Source organism: Aythya marila (assembly GCF_965140915.1).
Source record: "Aythya marila genome assembly, chromosome: 17".
Lineage (NCBI taxonomy): Eukaryota > Metazoa > Chordata > Aves > Anseriformes > Anatidae > Aythya > Aythya marila.
In genome coordinates, this window is record NC_139058.1 from 14,543,246 (window position 1) to 14,569,131 (window position 25,886).

The 25,886-nt window shown below is 38.2% G+C and overlaps 1 protein-coding gene across 1 annotated transcript in view; it reads right to left on the reverse strand.

The window, feature by feature from the left end:
* The window catches only part of TMEM132C (transmembrane protein 132C), a 221,109-nt gene that overhangs the window by 47,774 nt on the left and 147,449 nt on the right, over window positions 1–25,886 (reverse strand). Inside the window, exon 4 of the mRNA XM_082774163.1 lies at window positions 14,125–14,308. Coding sequence (XP_082630289.1) covers window positions 14,125–14,308 — 184 coding nt within the window. The remainder of the gene's footprint in view (window positions 1–14,124; window positions 14,309–25,886) is intronic.

Here is a 25,886-nt window from a genome sequence, read left to right on the forward strand (position 1 = left end):
GTAGAGAGAAAAGAATTGTACTTATGGGTTGAAATGTGGGTGATTACCTGAGATATTCCTACCCCAGCATCATTACTGGCTATTTTGAGTATAAAAAAATGCATACAGATGAAAAGCTGTGAAGCGACAGGTTAAAAGACCTTATTCTGAGACCAATATAATTGAAAAACTTCAGTCTTGTTTCAGACCATTGTCACCTAAGGATATAAGTATGCTTATGGATATTTTTGAATATAAGTATACCTCATGTATAAGCAATTAACTGCCCTAAATTCTCCTGAAAATTCAGGATTTTATACATTTATGCAGTGCCTAAACTATATATATTTCATATATAGTAGACATGTGACAAAATCTACATTACATACCCAGAAGTACATTTTTTCTTCTAACGAACACTCTTAGAGGAGTAGCCACACACTTGGAAAATAGAGTGGCAATAAACATATCAAGATTATTACTTCAGTGGCTGTAGCTACTTACGACATTCCCAGGAAAGGATAAATATTTGTTACTGATTCCAAAAGCTTTGGCAATAAAATAGCCTCAGAACCTGCAAAATGTTCGGTCCTTTTTAATCTCAAAAATAGCTTTTCATTTACTCAAACATCTAAGGAATAATTGTCTGGAAAAGCTTTCAGCTATGATGAACACCTCTCATGTTTTTCTCCATTGCTGAATGGTCCTATTAAGTTTATCACAGATCGGAGTGGGAATATTGGTAAAGCCTGAATGGAAGAGAAAGACAATAGCCACCTGGTGATTTTATAATGGAATGGTTCATGGATGCTTAAGCAGCCATGGATGGAGCTATGATATATTTTTTTACTGAAATCACTTCATGGCTTACAGCTCTCTTTTATTGCAAAAAGACTAATATGTGAAATTTGTCAATTTAAGGCATTTTCTAGGCTCAAGATGTGTCAGTCATTTGCTTTTCTTTTTCATGAGTCTGGGGAAGTTATTTGGAAAAGGACCCCCAGTTAAACTGGGTTTGCTCCATCATTAAGCAGAAGCAGCACAGTTCTAGTGGTGTCTCCAGTCTGTGTGACCACCATGGGAACATAGCTGGTAGTAAAAAGGCAATTTTCATTAACAGTTTGAAATTCTTCCCGTGTTCATTTCAATTAAACCTGCAGCACTGTTATATAGTTGGCCATATATCTGTAACAATACTGCTGTAAAAGTGGTAACCGATAGTTGCGGATTGAAAAAACACAAGCATATTAGCACACATGCACGGGTGCACACACAATTCCACCCTACACATATAAGTGAGTAGTCTGTATCCACACATATACATGCCAACTACAATGGAAAAAAGTTTATGATACATTCTGTGTTAATAGAATCCATGTAATCATTGTAGACAGACAGAGGCAGAACTTTTCGTTTTATATGTATTTCTATCTCACATATTTCTTACTGCAAATTTTTGCAGCCATCATGATTTAAAACCTTACCCCACTGGAATCAGCAGTGATCTTGCCAGTGGCTTCAGTAAAGCCAAGCTCTATTCTATCAAGTGTTGTGGAGTAAACCCTAAAGAGTCCTCCCTAATGTACTTCCCTGCAGTCAGACCTGCACTTCATAGCCCTGCTGACTTGAACCTGAGGGACTGGTGTCCTATTCCTCGGGCAAAACTGATTTAGTTGTCTATAAAGCTAATTATATGACAGATAGAAGGGCTTTTCCACCAATTAGTGATAATCTGGATCAGTGTGATACTTCTGCTGTTGTGAACTTCTCTCTTAACATGTTGCAAACGTTCTCTGTGGTCGAAATGAAATTAGCATCATCACTGACATCACTGGCTGGGTGCAGCCTGTGGAGACAGAGTATAACAGTAACACGGAGTCCCGCTGGGCAGCAAGGATGGAAATCTCAGTGTGGTTTCCCAATGGTGGAAGTCAAGAAGCTTCATGGTGAGGACCTGAGAGTACCTATACCTATATAATACAACTACCTATGTGGACTTTTTATGTGTTTCAGTGTGTATTGCTGTATTGCTCAGCAGTATCAGGAAAACTAGTCAAGAAAGTACATTTTGTGTAAAATTAAATTGTTTTGTGGAAATTAAACTACATACTGAAGAAATGCACAGTAACAGACAAAAAACGTGGCATTTTCAGGGATGTGCTTCACCACAGCTCCACTTGACAATTTGCAGCTCTGGGGAAAGATTGAAATGCCTAAGAATAGAGTGCCATTTATATGCTTGTAGGCATCATGCCTGGCCTCCAGATGCTCTTCCAGAAGGGCACAGGTGTCATGTAGGTCTTGTGTCATACCTGGAAGTGCTGGATGGATGGCTGAGGCTCTACAGCATATAACGGTATTAGACACCTATGTGTAGTCACCTGGCTCACCTCTTTCTTTCTTCTAACTTAGCAAGGTAAGTTTCCAGTCTTCCATCTCTGTGTAACAGCACCCCATCTACAATGGGCTACATCCTTACTCTATGTGGTTAACAGCAGAAGCAGAAACTCTTTTACAGCACATAAAAATATGGTACCTACTACAATCTGCTCCTGGAATTTCAGCTGGAGCCCACAGATTCTGCTGATATAAACCATGTTTTATATAGTGCTGCAGGCCACACTGACCAAGAATAAACAGCTCAGTTTGGATGAGGGACGTAAAATATTATCTAGCCTGACTGCCTCACAGAAGCTGCAAGGCACTAATCACAGTATGAGGTGGGATGTATTCTACAGCTGGGCTGAAGCAATTTTAAATGCTTTATGGACTTTAAGGATGAAGTCCCCCCTCCCTCATATTTCCCTTTTTTAAGTAACTGGGGTATTGCATGATACATAGATGACTTTTGTGACCACTCTGGAGGGTTGTGAACTTGTTTCATTTGTGCTGTTTAATATGTTATTGATTATTAATGAGCATTAATGCTATATAGTAATAATAAAAATTTATTTTAACTAAAACCACATGAAAGCTAACAGGGCTGTCACTGTCAGTACTTTCGCCCTCTAATGTGGAGTATTCATCTTCTACAAAATTACTTAAAGTCCTCAGTTTTTGACCATCAAGTGCATATAAACACTTGGTTCAGGTTTTTGGATTTCAGAACTCTATTTAAACCACAGTGGAAGAGAAACAGACAGCTTCTGCTAAAATCTTTCAATTTAGTTTCGTCTATTTTAGAAACAGCAAGAGAAAATTTCTACTTGTTCTTTCCTTATTTTGGCTATACAGACTTAATTTCTGATAAGCACAACCTGTAACCAAGACACAATAGAGCTTCTTTTGGAACTTCTACGAAAAAGTAGTAATACAAATGCAGAAAATAATCATTCTTATTATTATTTCCTATTCTTGCCCCTAGATTATTTTCCCTTTTCAAATAGCTTATTGATTTCACTGACTTCATTGCAGGTCCACATAAGCAAAGCGCACAGAGGGCAGGAAAAAGATTATTGTATTAATGAGAGAAGATATTGTACAGACATCAGAACCTTAGTACAGTTAAAAAGATGGGAGAGAGTGACATACAAGAAAATTAAATTATTGACTAGACACATGACTAACAGACTGGCAGGTCTTACCATATATAGGAAGTAAAAATGGCATAAATGTAGATCTACATAAACGTAGAAAGTATACATAATCACAGATCCAGTTCTTTCCTCCTGATTCAAGCAGAGATGCCCTTTACCTTCAAGGGCTGTTTTGCATGATCGTGCTAGCTAGAGGTTCAAGGCTGGAGAAGCATCCTTGAAAGACATTGCTATGCCCATTGTGTGAGTCAGTGATATGAAGGACAAAGGGATCAAAATCCTTTGCTTAAGGCAGCATTTTATGAGTATAACCTGAAGCAAACACAGTGACCATTATCTTTATCTGAGCATCTCAGAGCAACTTACGACACTGAAAGAGGCTTGAAAAAAAGGTTTTAGTGCTTGAAAGCGCATCTGTTTTCTTTCTGACTCTATCAGATGACCTAATAAAAGACATTAGCTACAAACTTTGCTTCACTTACGTTTTTACTCTTCTGGCCAGTACCAAGTGGGGGAGACTGGAATTCATGTTTAAGCAGAAAGCTTTCACTGTTAAACAATCTGAAGTACAGAATGATCCTGTAACGTAGTAAGTACTAACTACCGTGTCCTTTCTAAAGATGAGTGAACTGGTGTGTGAGTTCTGCCTAGATACGAAATAAGCAGAAACTAAGTCCAGGCATGTGGCTCCTGGTCCATCAGACAATTCCTATTTTTGCATGTCAGAGTCTCCCCAGTGCTTAATGAGTAGCCCATAATTTGAATGAGGTAAGAACAGCAAGGAAGAACTACTGAGTCTCAAATGACATTTATTTCCACACCGAGCTCACTCCTGAAGCTTCCAGGCATTCTTAAAACATATGTCGTGGGATACTTGGTGCCAGCTGGCAGCTCCTCTCTTAGTCACTGCTTTTCAATGCTTGCAATTGACGTTTTGTCCCAGATCCAGAGTTTAAAACATAGTGTTTTCTGCTGGCTCAATTGAAGCTTCAAGTCATATAAAACTTCATGATATTGGCACACAGGCATATCGCACCCTAAACAAAATGATTCCAAAGTACATCCAGGTCTTAGACTGATTGGTTTGGGTTCTGCTGCTGACATAATATATGCAGCAGGAGGCCTTCTACCTTCTGTTAGCTCTCCAGAATGAGAATTCAAGATCACTAAGAGGTTACAGCAAACCTTTTGGATTTCATTCAATTATGCAATGTTTTAGAACACGAAAGGAAGAAAATTTACCTTTAAATCATGCAAGGTGATTTTGTCCACATGCACTTTCCTCACCTGCATCTAGTGAAATCTGTTTATGCAAATTAAAATAAAAGTGTTATGCCTGGGTACAATATTTACATTAAAGAAAAATAATAATAATAAAAAAAAGACAAGCAGATAAACTAGTTCAAAATGGGACACTGAGAGGAAAATTCCACAATGAACCTGAAGGTTTAGTCTTTCAGAAGTAGCTCAGGGGCACAATAATACAGATAAACGGGCAAACATCAGATAAGGACAGGAGAGGCTGTGCTGCAGAACCACACTGTCTGTAAACACAACATTATGTGGTTGATTAACATACTAGTGTGCTTTTTAATATTGAATTTACAGGTTCATGTTTCCCTCTCTCATTTTTCTTAAACTCCCCAGTGAACTTGAACTACTTCTTTTACACTCACTTAGTTTAATCAAAATACCCATCTCACAACCTCCAAAACATGTACAGATCTTGTCCTATAGGCCTTGGAGAGCAAAGTACAGTGTACTCACTAATCCTGATAGTGACAGTGAGCATTCAATATTCAACTGCTGTAATGAACAAAGCTGTGCTGCTGTTATTTTTCAATGATAGAGGACTTCCAAAACCAAATTGCAGGAATAAATTACATCATTTCATCCATATTATTGTTTTGTGAGGTAATAGATCTTGCAGAAAGGCAATCAGTTTTGATAAAGAAAAGATTAAGTGACTAGGATCTGATTAAAATTAATATCAGTTTTACTCTTGTTTCCATTTCTTTCCTGAAATTCCCTCTCTCACCAGTGTGCTGACTTGCCGACATGCATGCTATGATGCTTTAAATATTTAAAGCTGGTGCTTTAAATATTAGGCATGACTTGTTTCTGATGAAGAAAAAGATCTTGATAGGTTCACTGTCTGTGCTGATATACAGCAATGGTATCACTGCCATGCTGTATGAAGTTTGGTCTGTTAACTTATAGCCATCTTGTATATGTGCATCAATCTGGAGAGCTTTGGCTTTGGAGAAAGACTTTTGTGTACTGCCCCTCTGGCTTAGCAAAGTACTAACAGCAGCCCAAACTTTGGTGTTGTCTTGGAGCCCTTTTGTTTCTGAGATTATGCACAGATCAAATCCTCTCATCACTGTTGCTCCCCATGTCTTTTAGCAGCTGCTGCACAGAGAGGGAAAGAGAAAAGCCAGAAGAGTGGTGCTAGTTTTCTCACTAGGGCACTACTGACCCCCATCCTAGGTTTTACTGTTTCATCTCCCTCAAGCACAACTACAGACTTCACAGTATAGATTCCTAATGAACTCCATGACAAACATCCTCAGTGCTGAGAGTCTGGCTGAATAATGAAGTTTGAACTAAAAGCTGGGTAAGGCAAACATGCATCTAATAATAAACCAAAGGTGAAAAGTTGCTGGGTATTTTAATCCTTGGGGTAGCTCATTATAACATTGAGTCTTATAAACGTCCTGGTGATTTTTATTTTTTCCCCATGCTCACTCATTACCTTCCATTATAGTAAAGTCTCCTGGTTGTCTAGTTAGTCTCTCTGCCAAGCTATAGCACCTCAGGATCTCATTAATTAGGGTCCAGTCTAAACAATTCATAATTCTGCTAGGTATTTCACCTGATGGTGAAGTACCCCCCAGAAACATCAAAACTTTCCTTACAGATCAAAACCATAATTAAAAAGTTGATAATTAACAGATTTTTTTCCTGTTTTTCAGTATGGGTCAGAGTTAACCTACTTAATGGTTACATTGGCTGAGCACACACTGTGTTTGCAAATATCCCTGCTCTGCTCTGACAGTCACTGCTCATCCCAGCATCTCAATAAGTGATAGCATGAGAAGGTGGAGACTATCTTATTCTCTAGCCTAAACCACAAATCTTTGTCATCTGAAATAAATTTGGGCAGTGTCTGGACTTGCATTTATCAGTTAAGATGATTGATAGCTAAAGCTAATGAAAGAGCATTAGTTTAGACAAGAAAAAAAAATCCAACTAAGATATTAACTTTCACAGGAGAAGGCATTATCTGGCAAACAAGAATCCTCCTCCAGCTCTGCCAGCAACTCATGAACGAACTCTGTAACATTCTCTGTTCTTCCTTCTCCTTTCCCATTTCATCCAAATCCCCCACAGCAGAACTGCAGTGCTGCAGGAGAATCAGAATCAGGCACAGCACTTGCCTCCCACTGTGCGCCATGGATGAACCCTGGTGAATCACCTATTTCACACCACAGCCTTACAAGATAGCAACTTCTCCACCTTTAAATTCCAAATCTGTTTCAGCTGCAAACTTGGACAGAATGTCAGCCTCAGAAAGCAGTCTGCTGCCACTGCTCAGTAGTGCTTCTCTTCCCAACATCTGAGCTGACAGTGAAGGCAGCAGTGGAGGGCACATATGATGAATACAGTCCTTAGCAGACACAGCATCAAAACACACAGCCCCGGACTGTTCTTCTCAAGCACTATCATCCGGGGCCAAAACTCAGTTTCTGCTGGCTCATTATTATGTCTCTGCTCACATGCATGTGGCAGCTGTGAAATTGACTTTGTGTTTACATTAAACAATCAGAATTTTAATCAGCTGTCATTTCAAATATAAACTGTTACTTAAGATGTCTTCTTCTGATAGACTGGTATCATGAACCTAAGCCAATACTAACAGCAGCCCCTATATCTAGCCCAATATATCATAAGTACAAAACAATCTCCAGGCTTGGCAATTCCCACAATGCAGTGCCATGAACCAATACCAAGAAATCTGCAGCAGAATGAGGACTTAGATAGGTTCCAATGCTGAGAAGCAGCATAGAAGCATCCGGCATTGTGCCATGTTGTCAGAAGAAAGAGACCATGACCAGAAGACTTCTAATGTGCACGACGGATTAGCATCAAGGACAGACAGGCTGGGGAATCTCAAATCTTTACTTCCTGCTTCATTAGGATGTAAATGTGGTGTGATGTCTGGTGTCTCTGTGTCCATACTTTGCCCTTCGTGGAGCTCGGTTTATCCACCTTTGAACACCTTGAATTTCATCATCTTGACTTGTGGACTGAAAATTTTCTAGAGGAGATTCTGACCTGCCTGTCATTTGCCTATGCAGCATTTAGGTATTACCATAACAGTAAAAGTCCAGTAAATGAGTCGCTGGCTGTTTTACTGCACATTCTGGCTGATCTGCAAAGTTTTGTTTGGTTCACAGGATTTCTCTCTTGTCAAGGCTGAGCAGCATATATATTAAGCCTTGTATTGATATCTCTCTACTACAGGCAAAGGAATTGGCCAAAAAATACAAACAATCTCTATATGGCAGAGATATTTTATAGAACACTTTAAAAATCTGGATGCTGGTGGGCTCCACCTCTCCCCAGCTTTTTAAAAATCCCCAAGTAATCTATTCAACAGCATTGTCAGATATGAGGGATGCTGAAAGAGGAAATTATGTATGCTGTTGTGCTGCATAGAAAATGACATATAACTTGATCCACTGGAAAAAAAGTAATTCCAGCCAGCTGAGATAGCCTTATTGATCTATTCTCATTTCCTGCAAAAGGTAGGAGTGAATGTGATCATAGCAAAGAAAAGGAAAACAGAAGCTAGAATCAAAAGTACAGTGGCTTTAGAAATGATGACTGGGACTTAAAAGGGACTATTAAATTGAGCCATTTTAAGTTCTTCATGTTGTTTGCAACTTCTGACCAAGTTAGAATCAATGGACAATAGTACAAAAGTTCTTTTTTTTTTTTTTTTTTTCCTTCACACTTTTGTTTCCTGATGGGTAGACAACAAAAGAGAAAATTCTGATCTGATAAGATCGATCGATATGCATAGTAAGTCACAGCTCAACACATTATGTGACAGAGCCAATTTACAAGCAGGTATGCGGGTTCCTGAGTTCATCTGGTATAAATATAGAGCAATGACACAAACTTTAGTGAAATTATATCCACTGTAAACCTAAAGAGAAGGAATGCTACCCTCATTTAAACAACTGTAACCTACCACGAGGGAAATGGTAGGCATATAAGTGATCTGGGCTACTGCTTCTGCCATAGCATCAGAAGATTTTAAGTCTGGTCTCTCACTGAGAACACAGTCCTGTAACTAAACTCCACAAATTTTTACTTTTGTTAGTATTTCTAATAGTAACAGGATAGTTTTACATGAAAAAAAATTGTTTTGTGTTAAAAGTATTTATTTGATGTGATTCATAATTTAATTATCTGAGACAATACTTACCAGCTAAAAAGTTTAGTATGTAGATTTTCTGTTAGTTTGCTTACAATAAGCAAACTGGGAAATGGATGTGTTCAGATAGCCTCAGATTTTGCCCTTTGGAAAACTCCTGAACCGTATGACTCCTAGCTGTGCCTGTTGTCTCCTGCATTGTTCAAGACTCAAAGACTAATGGGAGTGAGAATCCTGCACTTCCATGACCTTGAAATAGATGGAGCTTTATGGTGTGAAATTGCAGACTGTGCAGAGAGAACTCTATTTATTTAGGTCCATATTTTAAAATGTAATATAGTGACTTAGTTTCCCTTCATTGCAATGAAATACCTTAAAAAATCTTTATCATAGGGAATGGTATACATATAAGTGTATATAAAACAACTGTTGCCTTGCAAGCTAAATTTTCAGTGTTTTAATGGAAAGCAAGTTAACAAGGATACACAAAAATGTCAAAAAGCATTTTTGTCTGAGTCACAGCCCTTTGTCTTAAATGGCTAGACATCTAGTGAAATGAATTCTATTCACTTCTGCAGCAGATCCATCATTACACTGAGTTCTGAATGTAAAGAAAGGCACTTGGAAACCAAACAACTCACTACATAGCAAAAAGTATGTGTGGAACTGTGTTGCTTAATGATAAGCAGAGGAGACTCTCAGCTCCATGTTACTGCTAGGTATGCCAGGGTATTCTGTGTAAAAAATTCTCAAGTTGGATTAAAAAAAATTGAAATTGGATTAACCAGCAACTATTATGAAAAGAAAATATGCAGTTTACATCACTAGAAAGGCAGGGTGTGTAGGAACAACTGATATCTTTTATTAGACCCACTGATTCTGTTGGGAGAAAAGACAAGCTTCTAAGTGTGTGGGGTGTGAAACAGCAGCAACCGCACACATGTATGCCTGAGAACGACTCCAACTTGAATTTGTTTGCAAGCAGTTCTCAATGGATTATAGGGTCATATGAATGAAGCCTGAAAGACCTACCAGAAGAGTATTAGAGTCATTTTAAAGAGGAAAAATGCATGGATGAGCAAGTTACATGGCTTCCCACGGTGACAAATGTCTTTTGGAGTACATTCAGACAAGAACTCTGCTTCTGACATCAGGTTTATACTTCAGCACTTTAAATACCTGGATTTCATGCAAGTCACAGTTAGAGATAAACTAATTCAGAAAGAGTTTATCTATATGATTAAGGACTACTACTGCAATTCCATACACAGGAACACAGATTGTCTTGCATAAACACTAAACCTCTGATTCATCAATCTATCTTCCAAAAGGAGTTATCCTTCAATACCAATGTGCCTTACTGGCATCAAGAAATGAACTTTTAAATAAGTCTTTTACCTGGTTCTATCCCAAAGCAAAATTTAATGGTATTAAAATCTGTATTATATGCTTAAAGCATGAGAAGAAATCTCTTGCTTGATTTTCTAACACATGGTCTAGTGTTTAACACAAATATATAGACTACTTCGTTGAGATTCATGTGTGCATGCATGCTACAAATGTGATCAATTTTCTTTTTCTTTTTTTTTTTTAATCTAGTCAAGTGGCAAAATCGATATAGTTGGCTGCATTTGCACATGACAGGATAGAAATTTGAGGAAAATGGGGGAAGTAAATTAACCAACCTTGTACACCTTAATTGGTAAGTTCTGAGGTTACTTGTGATTAATTGAAGAGGTTTTCAAAAGCTGCTTAGCAGATAATCAAGCTCCTATGAAAGCACTTTTCTAATTGATCCTGCGACAAGTAACATGAAATCAGAAATGCTTGAATAGCACATGACTCAGACAGTAGATTTTCTCTACTAGAAGGTTCAACCTTTGCAATAGATTTTTCCTGTCAGCAAACAGTGGGATATATTTTGCTTTATATGATATTTTTATTTTCTTATTTAACTGCCCTAATTGTTGAATTTTACAAGCCTGAGTTTCAGTATCTGTAGTATTTTGCAGCTGTTGTGATTTAAGTAAGTGAGGTAAGGAATCTGAAGGAGGGGTTGTGTGCCTGAAATAGCATCTATCTTCATCTGTATCAGTTGGTCTAATATGTGACATTACCTTTTAAGATGTCTTGCTTCTGTTAATTATTGCTACTCAATGATGGAAATATAGAAAACAAATTTAATCTCATCTTTTGATGAGAACCCTATGCAGCCTGCATGAAAGGTACAAGGAGTGGATGGTTACACCAAGTGTCATACTCAACATTTTGATAAAGTACTACATATGTGTGATGAGGATCCATTTTTGATGCATCATTCCCCACAGTACCTACAGTACATACTTAAATAAATTATAAATAAATTCTCTTATTTGAGAGTTAGAAAGCAAGAGAAGTGGTTAGAATTACATTTTCTTTACTTTTTTTGTCTCATTTTTCTCTCTAAATACCTTGAATGGTGAAATGTCCTCCAAAATTACTCAGATTAACTTCTGAGCACAGGAAATATACTTACCTGAAATTTACATCTCTCTCTCTCTTTTTTTTTTTTTTTTTCCTGGGAAAAAAGTTACACTTATTCTCAGCCCAGCAGCTTTGATATTTCTCTTATTCATTTTATTTCACTGTTGCATTAACTGTAGCAGCATCACTGTGTTGCTGCTTCTTATTTGTACATACTACTTAGCTGCACACTTAGGCACACAGCATCTGGATTCTACAAAAATCCTCTCTTTTGATTTTATGATTAATTTCTACTGATTTTTCAGCAGCTGCATCCTACAACTTGCTCTACTGATCCAAAATCTGTAAGGCTCTCTTAAAATTTTAGGCTCAGTTCTTACTGGCAATGTTTCTTTAATCTCTTTCAATCCAAAATATTGTAGCATCAATTCCACTAATCTTTTGAAGGCACTCTTCTTTTTCATCTTCTTTTTGTAACATACTCAGTCATAGGCCAATAAAGGATAAAAGATCCTTTTTGTTTCATAAGTTTCAGCATTTGGAATGGCTCACATGAGAGATGCTTTACTCTGTGAGTCACAGACAACCATTACGTCATTATCAAACCACACAAAGGTTTGCTGCTTTCATCTCCAGAAGACTGACCAGGACACCCATCAGACCAATGGCAGAGACTCAATCAGATCTTGGAAATCCCACATCCTAGTCCAGCACAATAGCAATGGCTCCTTCTTCACACCCACACCCCCCTCCCTTTCTTCTTTTTTTTTTTTTTTTTTTTTAGAGGGCCAACTCTATGAACTCTGAATGACAGATTTTACTTTTGATGTTAGCAGTGTTGCTATAGGAACACTCCATGCTTAAATCAATATAATCCTCTCTACCCTCTAGAGGATTTATGAAGCACACTTGCTGATAAACACTGAGATCTAATTTCTGTGCACAATAATGTGCTGTTGCTTTACAGTGTGTAGTTGAGATAAAGAATGTGGTCTGACTTCTCAGTAGATACAGTATCCCCCTCTCTCTTTTCAGTGTGGCTCTTGTTTCTGAACAGGAGAATTGCCAGGTAATCAGCTCAACTAGCGATTAATGCCTAAATGAAGAAAGCACCCTGGCTGGATCTGCAGCCTTAGCTAACAGAAAACTGTGAAAATTCCCTTTATCTACTAATATCCTGCAAGCAAATCCAATTTTGCACTGGCATCTCACCCAACTGGATTCTTTTTACACAGTATATTTTGGCTCCAGCCAAATGTTATCACAAAGTACGGAAATGAGATAAATAAACACAAGAAAGCTTTGCAAAGAGAAAGGTTTAATGATTTCATTGTTTGAACTCTTTGAAAAACCCACAGTACATCTGCTGGGAATAAAGGATCTCACCTTATATGATTTATACCTGACAAAATTCATTAATTTACACCTCCAGTTCTTAAAAGAACCCTTGTAAGTGGATTAATTTTAATATAGAATAGACATAAGTCTTGGCATAAAGCTTGAACCTTTTATGCAAGTGCAAAGGCATTAGACCCTGTCATGAGATATTAAGAAAATCTTGATTCCCTCAGGAATGGAATATAGAAAGAAGCTAGTGAATTCTTTCAAAAAAATGGACAAGAAAAAGATGTTAAGTCCACTAGTAGATGGATGTCTGCCATTTGGTAACGGAAGCTACAGAAGGTACCTATTCTCAAAATAAAACCTGACTAGAAAAGACTTCCTTATGCGCATTTTCAGCCTTTAGAAGAAAGAAGTTCAAATATGTATTCCCTGCTCAACTCCAACAATAATGAGGACAATTATTTTCTTCTCAGATCTGGAATGCAGCACAGGTTTTCTGCTGACTTAACAGAGTTTGGATCAGGAAATTGCTGGGCATGACCTCATTAGTTATGAGCAGCAGCTTCACTCTTCAAAGGGGAAGAACATATTGAAGACCAGGACTTCCAGGAAATAATGCTCATCTAATTATCTGCTGCAAACCATAGAACATTGTTCAAAGAAAAGGATGCCAGGATTCTAACACCACAATTATTCACAGGAGAGGCAAAATTCACAAATGGGGTGGATATGTCTAACTTTTCTTCCAAATCCTGATCTCTACCATTGAGTAACAGTAGCACTTCCAGTTCCTCTGTTTAAGTGACTCTTGATCCTGTTCTAGGTATCTGTCAGTTTTGTGCCTCTCCCTTTCCTGAGGTTCAGGATGTGTAAAATCAGTGCTCAGAGCCTACTTCAGCATGTACACAGGCTCTTCAACAACTAGGGAAATGGCCAGCAAAATTAGAATCAGCCTCAGCCTACTGAGGACCAAGCAACTTATTCTTTAGCAAAAGGTACTCAAGGGACCTTGCAAGTTCAAACTGTATAACAAAAAATTAGAAATGGGTAGTTAAATCTACCTGGCTGCGTGCTGCCAACTTGTAGCCTGGAGGGAACTGTTCATGACAAAAATTCAAGATTTAAAGTCTGAGAGAGATTTCTAAAGTGGTAGCATCCCTTTCTTCTATGGTTTGAAATTGTGTGACATCTATGAACTATTAAACATGGGCATGATTTTAGCAAGTCATCCTATAATGCTATAAAATGGGAGGCAGGGCAGAGAACCCTCCTTTGCAAATCTGTCTGAGGCCTGGTGTGTGTTTTCTCAGACCAGATACAGATCAGATGGAGCAACATGCTGAAACAGTTTCTTACCATTGCCAAGGGAACAATTCCAACAAGATCCTTTTGGCAGATGAAGATTTCAGACAAGGTTATGTCTGTTGTCCCTTTCCGAGGGTATTCCACCTGCCAGGTGATGGGCTGCGTTCCAGAAAGGCTGCTGAAACTGGCTATTTCAAAGTTCATCTGCACGACCTCATTGAATAAACTGTTACTTCTGAAAGAGGAAAACAGGGAAAGGCAAGAGCTATTACTTTTGCTGAGGATGGCAAATGAGGTGAATCACATTAGCTACTAGAAAATGCAGCCATTTATATGCAGATATAACACAAGTCCCCTTCCAATCCACAACTTCTTCAGAGTATACAAAGTGAAATTATTCAAAATGGGTCAGGTGAACACTATGAACACTATGTGGAGGAATAAAACCCAGGATTTTCTGTCTGATGAAAGAAAAATATACTTACTCCATTATATGTTTATTATAATCTTTGTAAGTATAATTCAACCCTTCTACGAGATGGATTTGACCCCTATCAGCCAAACTTAAGCCCAGTGTAGTTTATGATGACAAAGAGCCCAGAATTAGCCCAGACAAAAAGACAAACAAGATTCATTGTACATCTCTGTCATCAAATTTGTATAAATCCTTAGCAACAAAACTCAGTGTAACTGAAGTAGATATATGCAGCACAGCAGCCATTAAAAAAAATGAACATGGCTAAATGAAATGGCAGAATGAAGAGAATATTTTAAGCTTAGAAGTATGTTCTGGATATTCAAAACCCATGCAACTGAAACCAAACAGAAAGAACAAAGCTATGGCAAGTAAAATATATCCTAACATCAGGAAACGTAAGATAATTTGAATAACAAACAGGAGAGACAGGCTGAAATTCTTTCTTTCACCTTAAATTTCTTTAACGTAATCAGAAATAAAAATATATGAAAGAAATTTGCTAGACTATCTGCTAGTTTATTTAAATAAAAAAAAAAGATAAATTATATGCATCAGAAAATATGCATTAACTTTTGCAGTGCTTTCCACATGTCTTTCCATATCAAAGAAAGTTCTGCTATTTCACAGCATAGTATTTCTACCAAACCCTATTACTATTACTTTCAAATAACTTCAATAATTACTTTCAAATAATTTCAATGTAATAATTTCAAAAGTAAGGGAAAGATGGGCATCTTCCTAGCTTCAGTAACCCATTTCCACCTTCGTCACGCCTTTGGATGTACTCAGCAAAAAACAGCTTCAATTTTTCCCTCTGATTTTTTTTTTTAAATGTACAATAAACAAAGGTCCATTTCTGAGAAAATCTGTCAAGAACTGATCATGTACAAAGCACTTATATTCTCAAATGCTAAACTTTCTTTTTACCTCTTGAACAGAAATCACCATTTTATTACTTAAGGCATGTTTTGTGCTTTACTTTGCATGATTACTTTGAAAGTAAATGTGTTCCCTTGATAATTATTATTTTGATTATGAGATTTCATTTGGATGGCTTACTCTGAAAAGTTTTAATACTGCCTAATGCTTTACATTTATTTCCTTGCTGTCTTGCTGTTTTTTTTTTTTTTTTTCTCTCTGTAAAAAGAGAGACATTGTAACACTTTTGCGATGGTGGCATACTTCCTCCATGCATTTAAAGAGTGGTTTTATGTGGTAATGCAATAGATGGATGGGTTTAGCAATTCATAACTCAAGACTGGCCTATTCCCTTTTGAAGAGTTCCTACTAAATAAATCTTAGAGCTTGTAAACACAAGGCAACTGTGATAACTGTAGTTTACACACTTCTGGGACATCTCTAAATGAATACATACTGGATTGAATTTTGTAATTTATTTGAAAGCATGATTATATGCAAAGGTATCTGAATCACCTGAGCTACAGCGTTAATTTAGCTCTTAAAGACACCATTATGTCTTAGATTAATGACACCTGAAAGGCCATTATTTTCACCATTTCTAGATCTGATGCTTAGTAACTGACAGAGAAAAAGGTTTTACTTTTGATTGACAATCTCAGTGCTTTCACTTATGTTAAATAGGGAATAAATTTTTGCACATATCAGAGACGCTCTAAGAGTGAATATATGTCTGGAAAGTTTCCCTGATCAGAAAGTGTACAATTCTCTAAATAGCTTCTGAGCAGATGTGAAATGTGTGTCTTTCCAACAAAATCACACAACTCTGCTAGTAGGACCAGAGAGCAATAGGTGGGAAGTTACAGGCGGGAAAGAGCTTATTTCCAACCAGCCCGTTGATTCCTGATGCATTGCCATAGGTGAGGGCTGATCAACTCCTTCTGGCTCTTAGCTCTTGATTTACACCACCTATTTTTCCTTGTTACTTCATTTTCCAAGAGTTGCCTGGAGTTCTGCTCATCAACTGTCTATACTGCTTACCTGCAGGCACACACTTGAGCCTGGCTTTGAGCTCTCCAGCAGAAATACCCGAAGAAAAACTTTGGGTATGCTGTCTTTATTAAACATTTGATGGCACACTTAACTCCAATGTGGACAGATCACAGCCTGCTCTAGCAGCTGTTTCTAGGTATCCACACATCTTTGTCATGATGTCCAAGGAAATATGAGGAGATTACATCTGTTTTACATAATTCCTGACCTCACCTGCAGTATGGCAGTGCTATTTCATGCATCATGAACCTTACCTCATGTAGGCTACAGTGCACACTTACACACTTCCACTTCCCCATTTGGGAAGTGCTCCAGAGATTAAGTAGAAGACAGGGATTAGTCGGCTCTCAGTGTAGACATAGTTTCTCTAAGTTACTGTCTCAGGATGCTTATTCCATATTTCATACATATATAAATATTCTGTAGTTCATATGTGAAAGGGTTCTAGTCTTATTCCAGCCTGATAATACCCAGAGGATTCTAGTACATCTTTTGGTTTTTATATTATATTATTTTATATTATTATATTTATTATATTTATATTATAAGACTATGACACATACAGACTTGGATTATTGTAATCAAAGAAAATTTCAACATTTTTCATCTATTATACAAATAAACACACTCATTTGGAGTGCTGCGTGGCAAACTACAACTGTAATGTAAATCACACTTGATTACTACTATCTTAGTTGCATTCTCATCGATGTTACTTTACTAGAACAAAAAGAAACAGCCTGTATCTCTAAAAAGCACTAACTCCACCATAAGAAAGTCTTACAAAAACTGGCTTCCTTTCTCCCAAATGTAGAATTATAAGAATCACTCCTGCAGCACTGACAGTTACATCTGCCACTTTGTGATCTTCTTGGGCTAAAATGAGGGATTTATTGCCCATGCTCTATTTATATACCATCTGTTGTAGACGGTCTTGAGGGTCAGACACTTCTAAATCTCTTCTCCACCACACTGTAGATATAGCAATCTCAATTTTGCATACAAGGAATGAAGGAGAGGCTGTGACACACACAAAGTCATGTGGCAGACTGTTATAGGGTAAGGAAGCGCTCTGTGATTTTCCAAATCTCAGGAAAACCACTGCATCATCATTACATTATCAATGGAAATGAGAACCATAGCACTTGTTTCTAGTCTTAAATGGTCTTCAGTGTGTGAATTTTAAATTTCAACACCATTCAGTACATGAAAAGTCTTTTTGATAACTGCTGAGCTATTCTGTAGAAGAAATCACTGCTATTTCCATTTACAACACTGCCTCAAACACCTGCTTAATTTCAGTTTCCAGTTCTCATTGAGCACTTTGGCTATCCCAGCCAAAAATCTTCTTGGCCTAGCAAACAGGCAGGCTTCTTCCCAAAGTATCAGACTCTAATGGTAGATATCAAAAATAGTACTAAAATTTTTGTACAGAATTCTCTAAAACATTGCTTAAATATTTCTTCTGTAAGATACACGGCACAGTAGCCAAAAATACATATGGAACAAAATAAAGTTTTTTTTAGTACTTTCTCACGATGACCTGCATAATTATTTCAATGCCTGCATTTGTAAGTAACGCACCCATCTCTTTATACAATGTCATACTACCATCAGTTTCCTTCTCTCTTCTTACACAAGAAACTGAGAGATGATCAACAGCTGGGAAAGCATCCACTTGAAAAAAAATATGCCTTCAGAGATATGTAATGGCTGAGAAAAAAACTTCTCATGAAGCACATTTAACGTTCAGAGCTTGTTCACTGATTGAAACAGCAGTTCCTTAATATCTAACATTTACAACTGTTCAGCAGCCGGAACAGCAAGTAATTATGAAGCTTTTCTAAAATACACAGCACACAGAGATTGCAAATGAAGCTTCATGGAGGCTGGGCTTCTAAGAAATTGCTGTGGGGTGGATATATGAGTCTAATTTGATTGGACTGTGAGTTCTCCTGGGCCAATTCACTCCTCAGATTTATTTTGATTTATAAATATGTTAATCATTCATGGCTAGATTGGACCATGCACGTGCAAAGGGGAGTAAGGACTCCTTTCGATCTGCTAAACAGCCAATCCGGGTCTGAGTACACAGGCATTAAGTGAGGCACAGTGAACCCACAGCCACACCTTTGCAGGAGCAGCCGGCAGTGATTACATGCTACTTACTGGGTACAGCAGCTGAGCCAACAAGTTGGTGATGGGGTTCCTAATTTACCACTAGCATAGGATAGCAGTAAATTACTGACCTAGGAGGATAGGGGAAACTGTCCTGCAGAGCTGTGTGAACACTTCTAAGGAGCACAGTTTTAGAAAAAGAAGGTGGACCAGAAATTTTCTGTTAATGTAAAGATAATATAAAAGGCAGTAAAGGCAAAACAGAAGAGACACTGGGAGAAACTGCCCTGCAACTCCTCTGTGGAGCTAGGAGCTGGACTCAATGCTCCTTGTGGGTCCCTTCCAATTCAGGAATGGTCTGTGATTCTAACTCACCACATCTTGCCAGATGGATAGATAAACACACCCTTTTGATGTCAACTTGTGCAAATGTAACCAGGATTCTTGATTTTAGATTTTTTTGAGCATGATAATAAGCATTTCTTTGAAACTACTGACCATTCAAACCTTCAGTACTCTCAGGAGACTTTTCTTGCATGGAAACCCAAGACTGGCTGTATCAAAAGCTATATTTAACCCTCTCTTCAACACAGAGGGTTTAAAACATGGCATCATCACAAGCCATACATAAGACAGACTCATAATGTGGGTAATACAATAGATGCTAGAATGAAAAACAGATTCTGTTTCTCTGCAGAGGTCTAGTAACAGGTAGAATGATGTTCGATGTGTCAGTGCTGAAATAGCTTGAACTGGTCACACTTGGCCAGCACTCAGCTCAGTCCCCAAGTAAGAACCACAGAGCCAGTGCTGCAGAGGCTTTCAGGGTGCAGTGGGAGAAGGAAGGCAGATACTTACTAATAAAAACAGTGTAGAGATCTCTGATGATGTAAGATGCACACACAAACAGAAATCTTTGTTGAATGTCTGTCTACATGTGTGGGCCAGGAGTCTCTGATGAGAGATTTCAAAGTGTTGGGTTATTGCTCTGAGTAATAAAGCATTTTTGACTCTTAAATAAGTGAATCTTAAGACTGTTGCAGTTTAAATCAATAATTTTGATTTACTACTGTGGCTCTCAAAAGAGAAATTTTAAAAAGCCTAGATTAAAAACATTTTTGCCATCCTTTATTCCAACAGATTTTCACAGAAAGTCCTTAGGGAACTGGGACTATTTAGACATGCTGAAAATTTATCAACTCTTTTCCTCTTTAATGTTATCCAGTTTGACAGTGACATCTCAACGCAAGATCAGCACTTACTAACTGACATAAAAAAATGAAAAGAGTACAAACCCCATTTTCCCCCACTTACACTTCACATCCTATCTTTACCAAAATTAATGGATTGAAGTACATTACCACCATGAACACAGAAGAGCTCTCATCAAAAGCCAAGGGTCAAACTGGACCCCAGAGTGACCTGTACTTCATCCTACCTGCATGCACACACCAATGTCTCTTCCCACTAAGACTGTAATGGGGTTCAGGACATATGATCCCCTGTTTCTGCTGTTTTCAATTTCTTCATCCTCCTGCAGCCTTTCTAACCACATTGGATAATGAATTACAGCAATTTAACCAAAATTAACAAAACACAAAAATTAGAACCTGATCTGGAAAGTGACTTACAATGATTTTAAAGATGATGGAATTATACGCACAGTTCTATACACATCAATTCCCTTTTATAGTCAGCACTCAGCTCTAACAAAGGGTGGGTCATTAACAACCCAGGTTCCTTTGAATTAGTCACCTATGAGCTAAACACCATTATATCTACCACTGTGCCCTTGAGCCATCCATTTCTGTTCTGAAAGGCTTGATCAGCAAATGGAGTACAAATGCTAAATATCACTTTCTTTCAGCAGGTCCTTAATAAGAGCTGTTACAAAGGTAATCCCTTTGCAAAACTGTAGAAAGCAAGTGGTAATTAAAGAATGCCAACTGCTCTACACAAAACACAGTTTAAATTTCTTATTTGCAATATTAGCCTAGCTTTCATCTTTAAGCCATAAAAACCAGCAGAGCAGAAATAAAACGATGATCTATTTTGGCAATTAACAAACAGGGAGGACATAATTTCATGAAAACTACCACATTAAAAGTATTATGAAGGTCTTCAAAGGAAAATATCTGAGGTATCACTTAGCAAACTCTTGAGCAACACAACAAAATTTACATGCATATCTTTAAACAGATGATATAATGCTATACTTGATTTCTTCATACAGTCCAGATGAGAGCTGCATTAGTTAATAAGGTTTCTTAGTTTTCTTGTCATAAACTGTGACATAAAACATAGCTTTTTGATTAAAGTAGTGGACTGAGACAAGAAATCTCATTTCACTTCCTAGCTCTTCCACAGCATCCTTTAATGACCTCAGGCAAGACACAAAGATACAGATCCTTACAGTTAAAATAAAATCAATAGGAATTAGGCATCATGGAGCTTTAAAGAATAGAACAGTGTCTGTCTACCACTTCAGGCACCTGAATATAGTAACTTTATGAGAACCATGATCTCAGCTGGGTTCAACCCAACTCTGTGTAGGACAGAGGCAGAAGACCATTTGTGGTTGAACTGCTGCATTATGCTGAGAGCTCCCACATGCTAGGGAAATTCTTAGCTGCATATGCACTGCCTGGGTGGCATAAGGTAGAGAGAGCCTAGGATGTGATCTTCCTTTGCCTTTATTTCCCATAATAATGATTTTATTTTTCTTGTAGTCTCAAACAAAAATTAAGAGTATGTGGTATCTATCTGACTTCTCTTTACAAGCGCTGCTCATGGATGCCAACCTCAGTCAGCGATGTTAACTGCTATCCTCAACAAACAGTAAAAATCATATTGCTGATCACAATACAGAAAAGCAGAAATGCTCCTCTCTTAGCCAAGAAAAAAGTTGAATGAGACAGTCCCTAGAGAAGGGAAACTTGACTGGGTATCATCTCACTGATTTCTTCCAAAATATTTTTTTAGAGTCACTAATAACTAATAACTGTCGCTGTCAAGATCACAGACTCGTTAGTCTTCTCTGAGACTACATCACATCCAGGCACACGATATAAGATTGATTTTCCCTTTTTGCAAAGGAAGTAGTCATGTGAACTTCCACCTCAGACTGCTGCCATCGGGTAAAAGCTATGTGCAAATCCCAGGACTAAGCTATCGCCATCTCACACTTTTATTTCACTTTCCACTCAGTTTGTACAAGATATTATCCTGCTAATGTCTTCATTATAATTTCAGATAACAAAATATGTAGGCAGACTATTAAAGAAATAAACTTTCTCAGGGATTTGTCATCTCTTCTTGCCTCTAAGAAAGACATTTTTTACTTAGTATGCACTCAGTCCTGGAGTCTCTCCAGAACCACCTTAAGTAATCAGTATTTTCCTCTTCTGGCAACAGCAAGTGTTTAAGCACTGAAAATCTTCCAAGGAACATCACTGGAAAGGAGACCCTGAACACAGTTTCAGAGAGATTCACTGCAAACCCAGTGCTTACAAATGGTGAAAGGAAGTCAGAATCCTTCTGATCATCAGCATTAGATTATATGGCTCTTTCAGCCTTTTAAAAGCAAGATGAGATCAAACACACAAAAGCACATTTTACCATTCACTTTTACTTGCCTGGTTTAGTAGTTTGGGAGCATCCACTGAAAGGTATTCCAAGGCAGGATACCTTTTAAAAAGCAGCCTATATAAAGTTTTTTTCTGATAACAAATAACTTGCGTGTGTGGGTTTTACTTCATTTATAAGGGACAGTGCTGCTGTAATTGATTGATAAAAAGGCACTCTGTGTGCTAAATCCATTTATGAGTCAGATGAACTCTGCCTCCTCTTTTAGTCTCTGCTTGTGTCTGTCACTCATACCAACCCATATTTCTAGTCACTACAATGCAGCATGACTCAGACAGAGCACCAATTTCTTGGGCATGGGCTCTCAGGTGCCAAACAGGTGCCCTGGCAGAAGGGCAAGGTACCCACAATTAGCAATGTGTTTTTGAAAACATGATCAAAATGGCAAAGAGATGTAGAAAGGTCTGATATTGGAGTAGCCCCCAAAAACTACCCTGCCCAGTGAAGATTTATCAGTTGCTATTGACAGTAGTTGATTTCTTTATCAACTGATTACTAATAGTGGACTAAGTGTTACTGCATGACACTTGTGGTCTGTTATGCCCTCAAGTGACACATTGATCAAAGAAAGGGATTTAGCCTAAGTGCTGATTGCTATGCAAAACATGCCTCCAGGTATTGCTCATGTAGATGTAAGTGTATCAGACATTTGCATCTGCTTTGTAGATGCAACTGCATTATGAATATGGTGGCAACACAAATCACATTTATTTAGAAGTAACAGCATATGTAAATCAGATGTTTGATATGCACATCTAACTTGAAAGTCAGATGTCTTCAGACTCTAGTTCCTATAGCTTCCTGTGATTTTTTTGATTTTTTTTTCTTTTACTGCTCTGCTAGAATATCTGCTGTTGGGCTATGCTTCACACACCAAAAATATTTGGGCATACAGGTCCCCATTCCTTTTCAATTTGGTATCTGCAAATGCCTCTTAGTAAAAAACACCTACCAAACTGATCATCCATCAAGCATGTAAAGTTGATAAAATATCTGCATTTCATAGAGGCAAAGGATGTAAAGAAATCATCCATGTAATGGCATAGTAAAGAAAAACAATATGTAAGTTTTGAGTACAATGGTGAAACAGTAAAGAAAATAACCAAAAGGTGAACTTATAATTTTTTTTTTTTCAAACTTGCTAACCATGAGCAAAGTTCGGGGGACAATGAAAAGCCAAGCCTGTGGGTTATAGCACCATGCCCATGCTCCTCCCCTACACTACATTTGGCTATGACCGTAATTTTTCTAATTCAAATACATGGAGAAGGTAAAAGGATTTTTCAGATGAGAAGCAATGATCAACAACTGGTTGGTGGCAACTATCTGGAGATACCTGCAATTTAGCTGAAGAGCTTTTCCAGGTGCCTTTGAAGCTGCCTGAATAGAGAGTAAAAGATCTTGAAATGAACCACTCCCTCTCAGAAATAACCTCAACAGTTGCAATTTCATCACAGAGTAAACTCAGTTTGTGTGGAGTTCCTTGGACTAGATGCTGCAGGCAATCAAATAATGCTGTGTACAACCTAGAGCTAGAAAATATCAGCCTGGGGAAGGTGGAGAAGTAGTTTTATTTCTTGAAAGTCAATATACTTTTGCAAGCTTCACTATGGAAGATTCTGCAGCAGGAATATATTCCTTTACCCCAATCTTGGATCATATTTCATGTGTCATTCCATATTATTCCCCTTATTAGTATTTGAAGAATATAAGATGTACTACTTAAATCTTACCCTTACCTTGTAAATTCTTTTCAGCGTTGTATACTGCTCATCCATTCTTTACCATGCTAAAGTAAAATACAATTAAGGTAAAGCAAAAACACAAACTAATCTAAGGAAATGTCTGAGCACTGATAGTAACATAAATGAATTGAACTCAGCTATAATAGTGCAAATCAGATGAAGCTCTATATAAATGGAAGGAACAACACAGGTGAAAATTAAAAGAGGAGGAGAGTCAGGCAGAGTGGCCTAATTCATTTATACTAATTATTTGTAAGTACGCTTACACTTGAGGGCACTGCCCCAGATAATAGTAAAGAGTGGTCCATGCTGAAAATGTGTTCAAAAGTTATCGCCATGATGACGAGGAATAGTATTCTGTTCTCTCAGATTATGCAGTATGATCTTGCAAGGTCGAACTTGAAAAGAAACATTTTACCAGCTCTTGGCAAAGCTTTGCTGCACTGCATTGAGAGTTTGTAATAGAAAATTGTGACAAGTACTGTAAAACCAAGGCTGTGCATGGAGAAGTGTGAAGAACAGGAGGAATTTTTTTAGGAATTTAGGAATTCCTAAATTTGTAGGAATTTAGGAAGCTTCCTGAAGTACGATAGAGGAAATACAGGTTAGAAAGGAAAAAAAAAAAAAAAAAAAAAAAAGAGGAAAATAAAGTTTTAGCTTTTTTCTTTTATCTTTCCTCTGAAGGTATAAAGAGGGAGAGGAAGCTACAGGAGCCATCTTAGACAATCTCCATTTTTAGTTCATAGTGGAAAAATCTATTTTATGCTAAAAAGTGCATGAGATAGAAGCTAGCTGAGAAGATATTTAAATTTTAAGTTTCTAAGTAATTATGGTTTAATGCCTGCATCTTAACTAGAGAGAGAGCTGTCTGTGTGACCTGAGCTTCAGGAAGGAAATTCTTCCTTATCTATGTTGGTCTCCTTAAACTAGAGGACAGCAACATAGATTAGTACATAAGTCCTCACAGAATCATCTAGGTTGGAAGAGACCTCCAAGATCACCTAGAACAATCTCTGACCTAACACTAACAAGTCCTCCACTAAACTATATCACTAAGCACCATGTCTAAACATCTTTTAAAGACCTCCAGGGATGGTGACTCCACCACTTGCCTGGGCAGCCTATTCCAATGCCTAACAACCCTTTCAGTAAAAAAGTTCTTCCTAATATCCAACCTAAATCTCCCCTGGCACAATTTCAGCCCATTCCCCCTCATCCTGTCACCAGGCACGTGGGAGAATAGACCAACCCCCACCTCACTACAGCCTCCTTCAATGTACCTGTAGAGAGCGATAAGGTCGCCCCTGAGACTCCTCTTCTCCAGGCTGAACAAGCCCAGCTCCCTCAGCTGCTCCTCGTAGGACTTGTTCTCCAGTCCCCTCACCAGCTTGGTCGCCCTTCTCTGGACACTCTTGAGCACCTCGATGTCCTTCTTGTAGCGAGGGGCCCAAAACTGAACACAGTACTCGAGGTGCGGCCTCACCAGAGCTGAGTACAGGGGGACAATCACTTCCCTAGCCCTGCTGGCCACACTGTTTCTTATACAAGCCAGGATGCTGTTGGCCTTCTTGGCCACCTGAGCACACTGCTGGCTCATATTCAGCCGACTATCAACCATCACTCCCAGGTCCTTCTCCGCCAGGCAGCTTTCCAACCACTCAGCTCTCAGCCTGTAGCTCTGCTTGAGGTTGTTGCGCCCCAGGTGTAGGACCCGGCACTTGGTCTTGTTGAACTCCATACAGTTGGCCTCAGCCCATCGGTCCAGCCTTTCCAGATCCTCCTGCAGAGCCTTCCTACCCTTGAGGAGATTGACACACACACCGAACTTGGTGTCATCTGCAAACTTACTGAGGGTG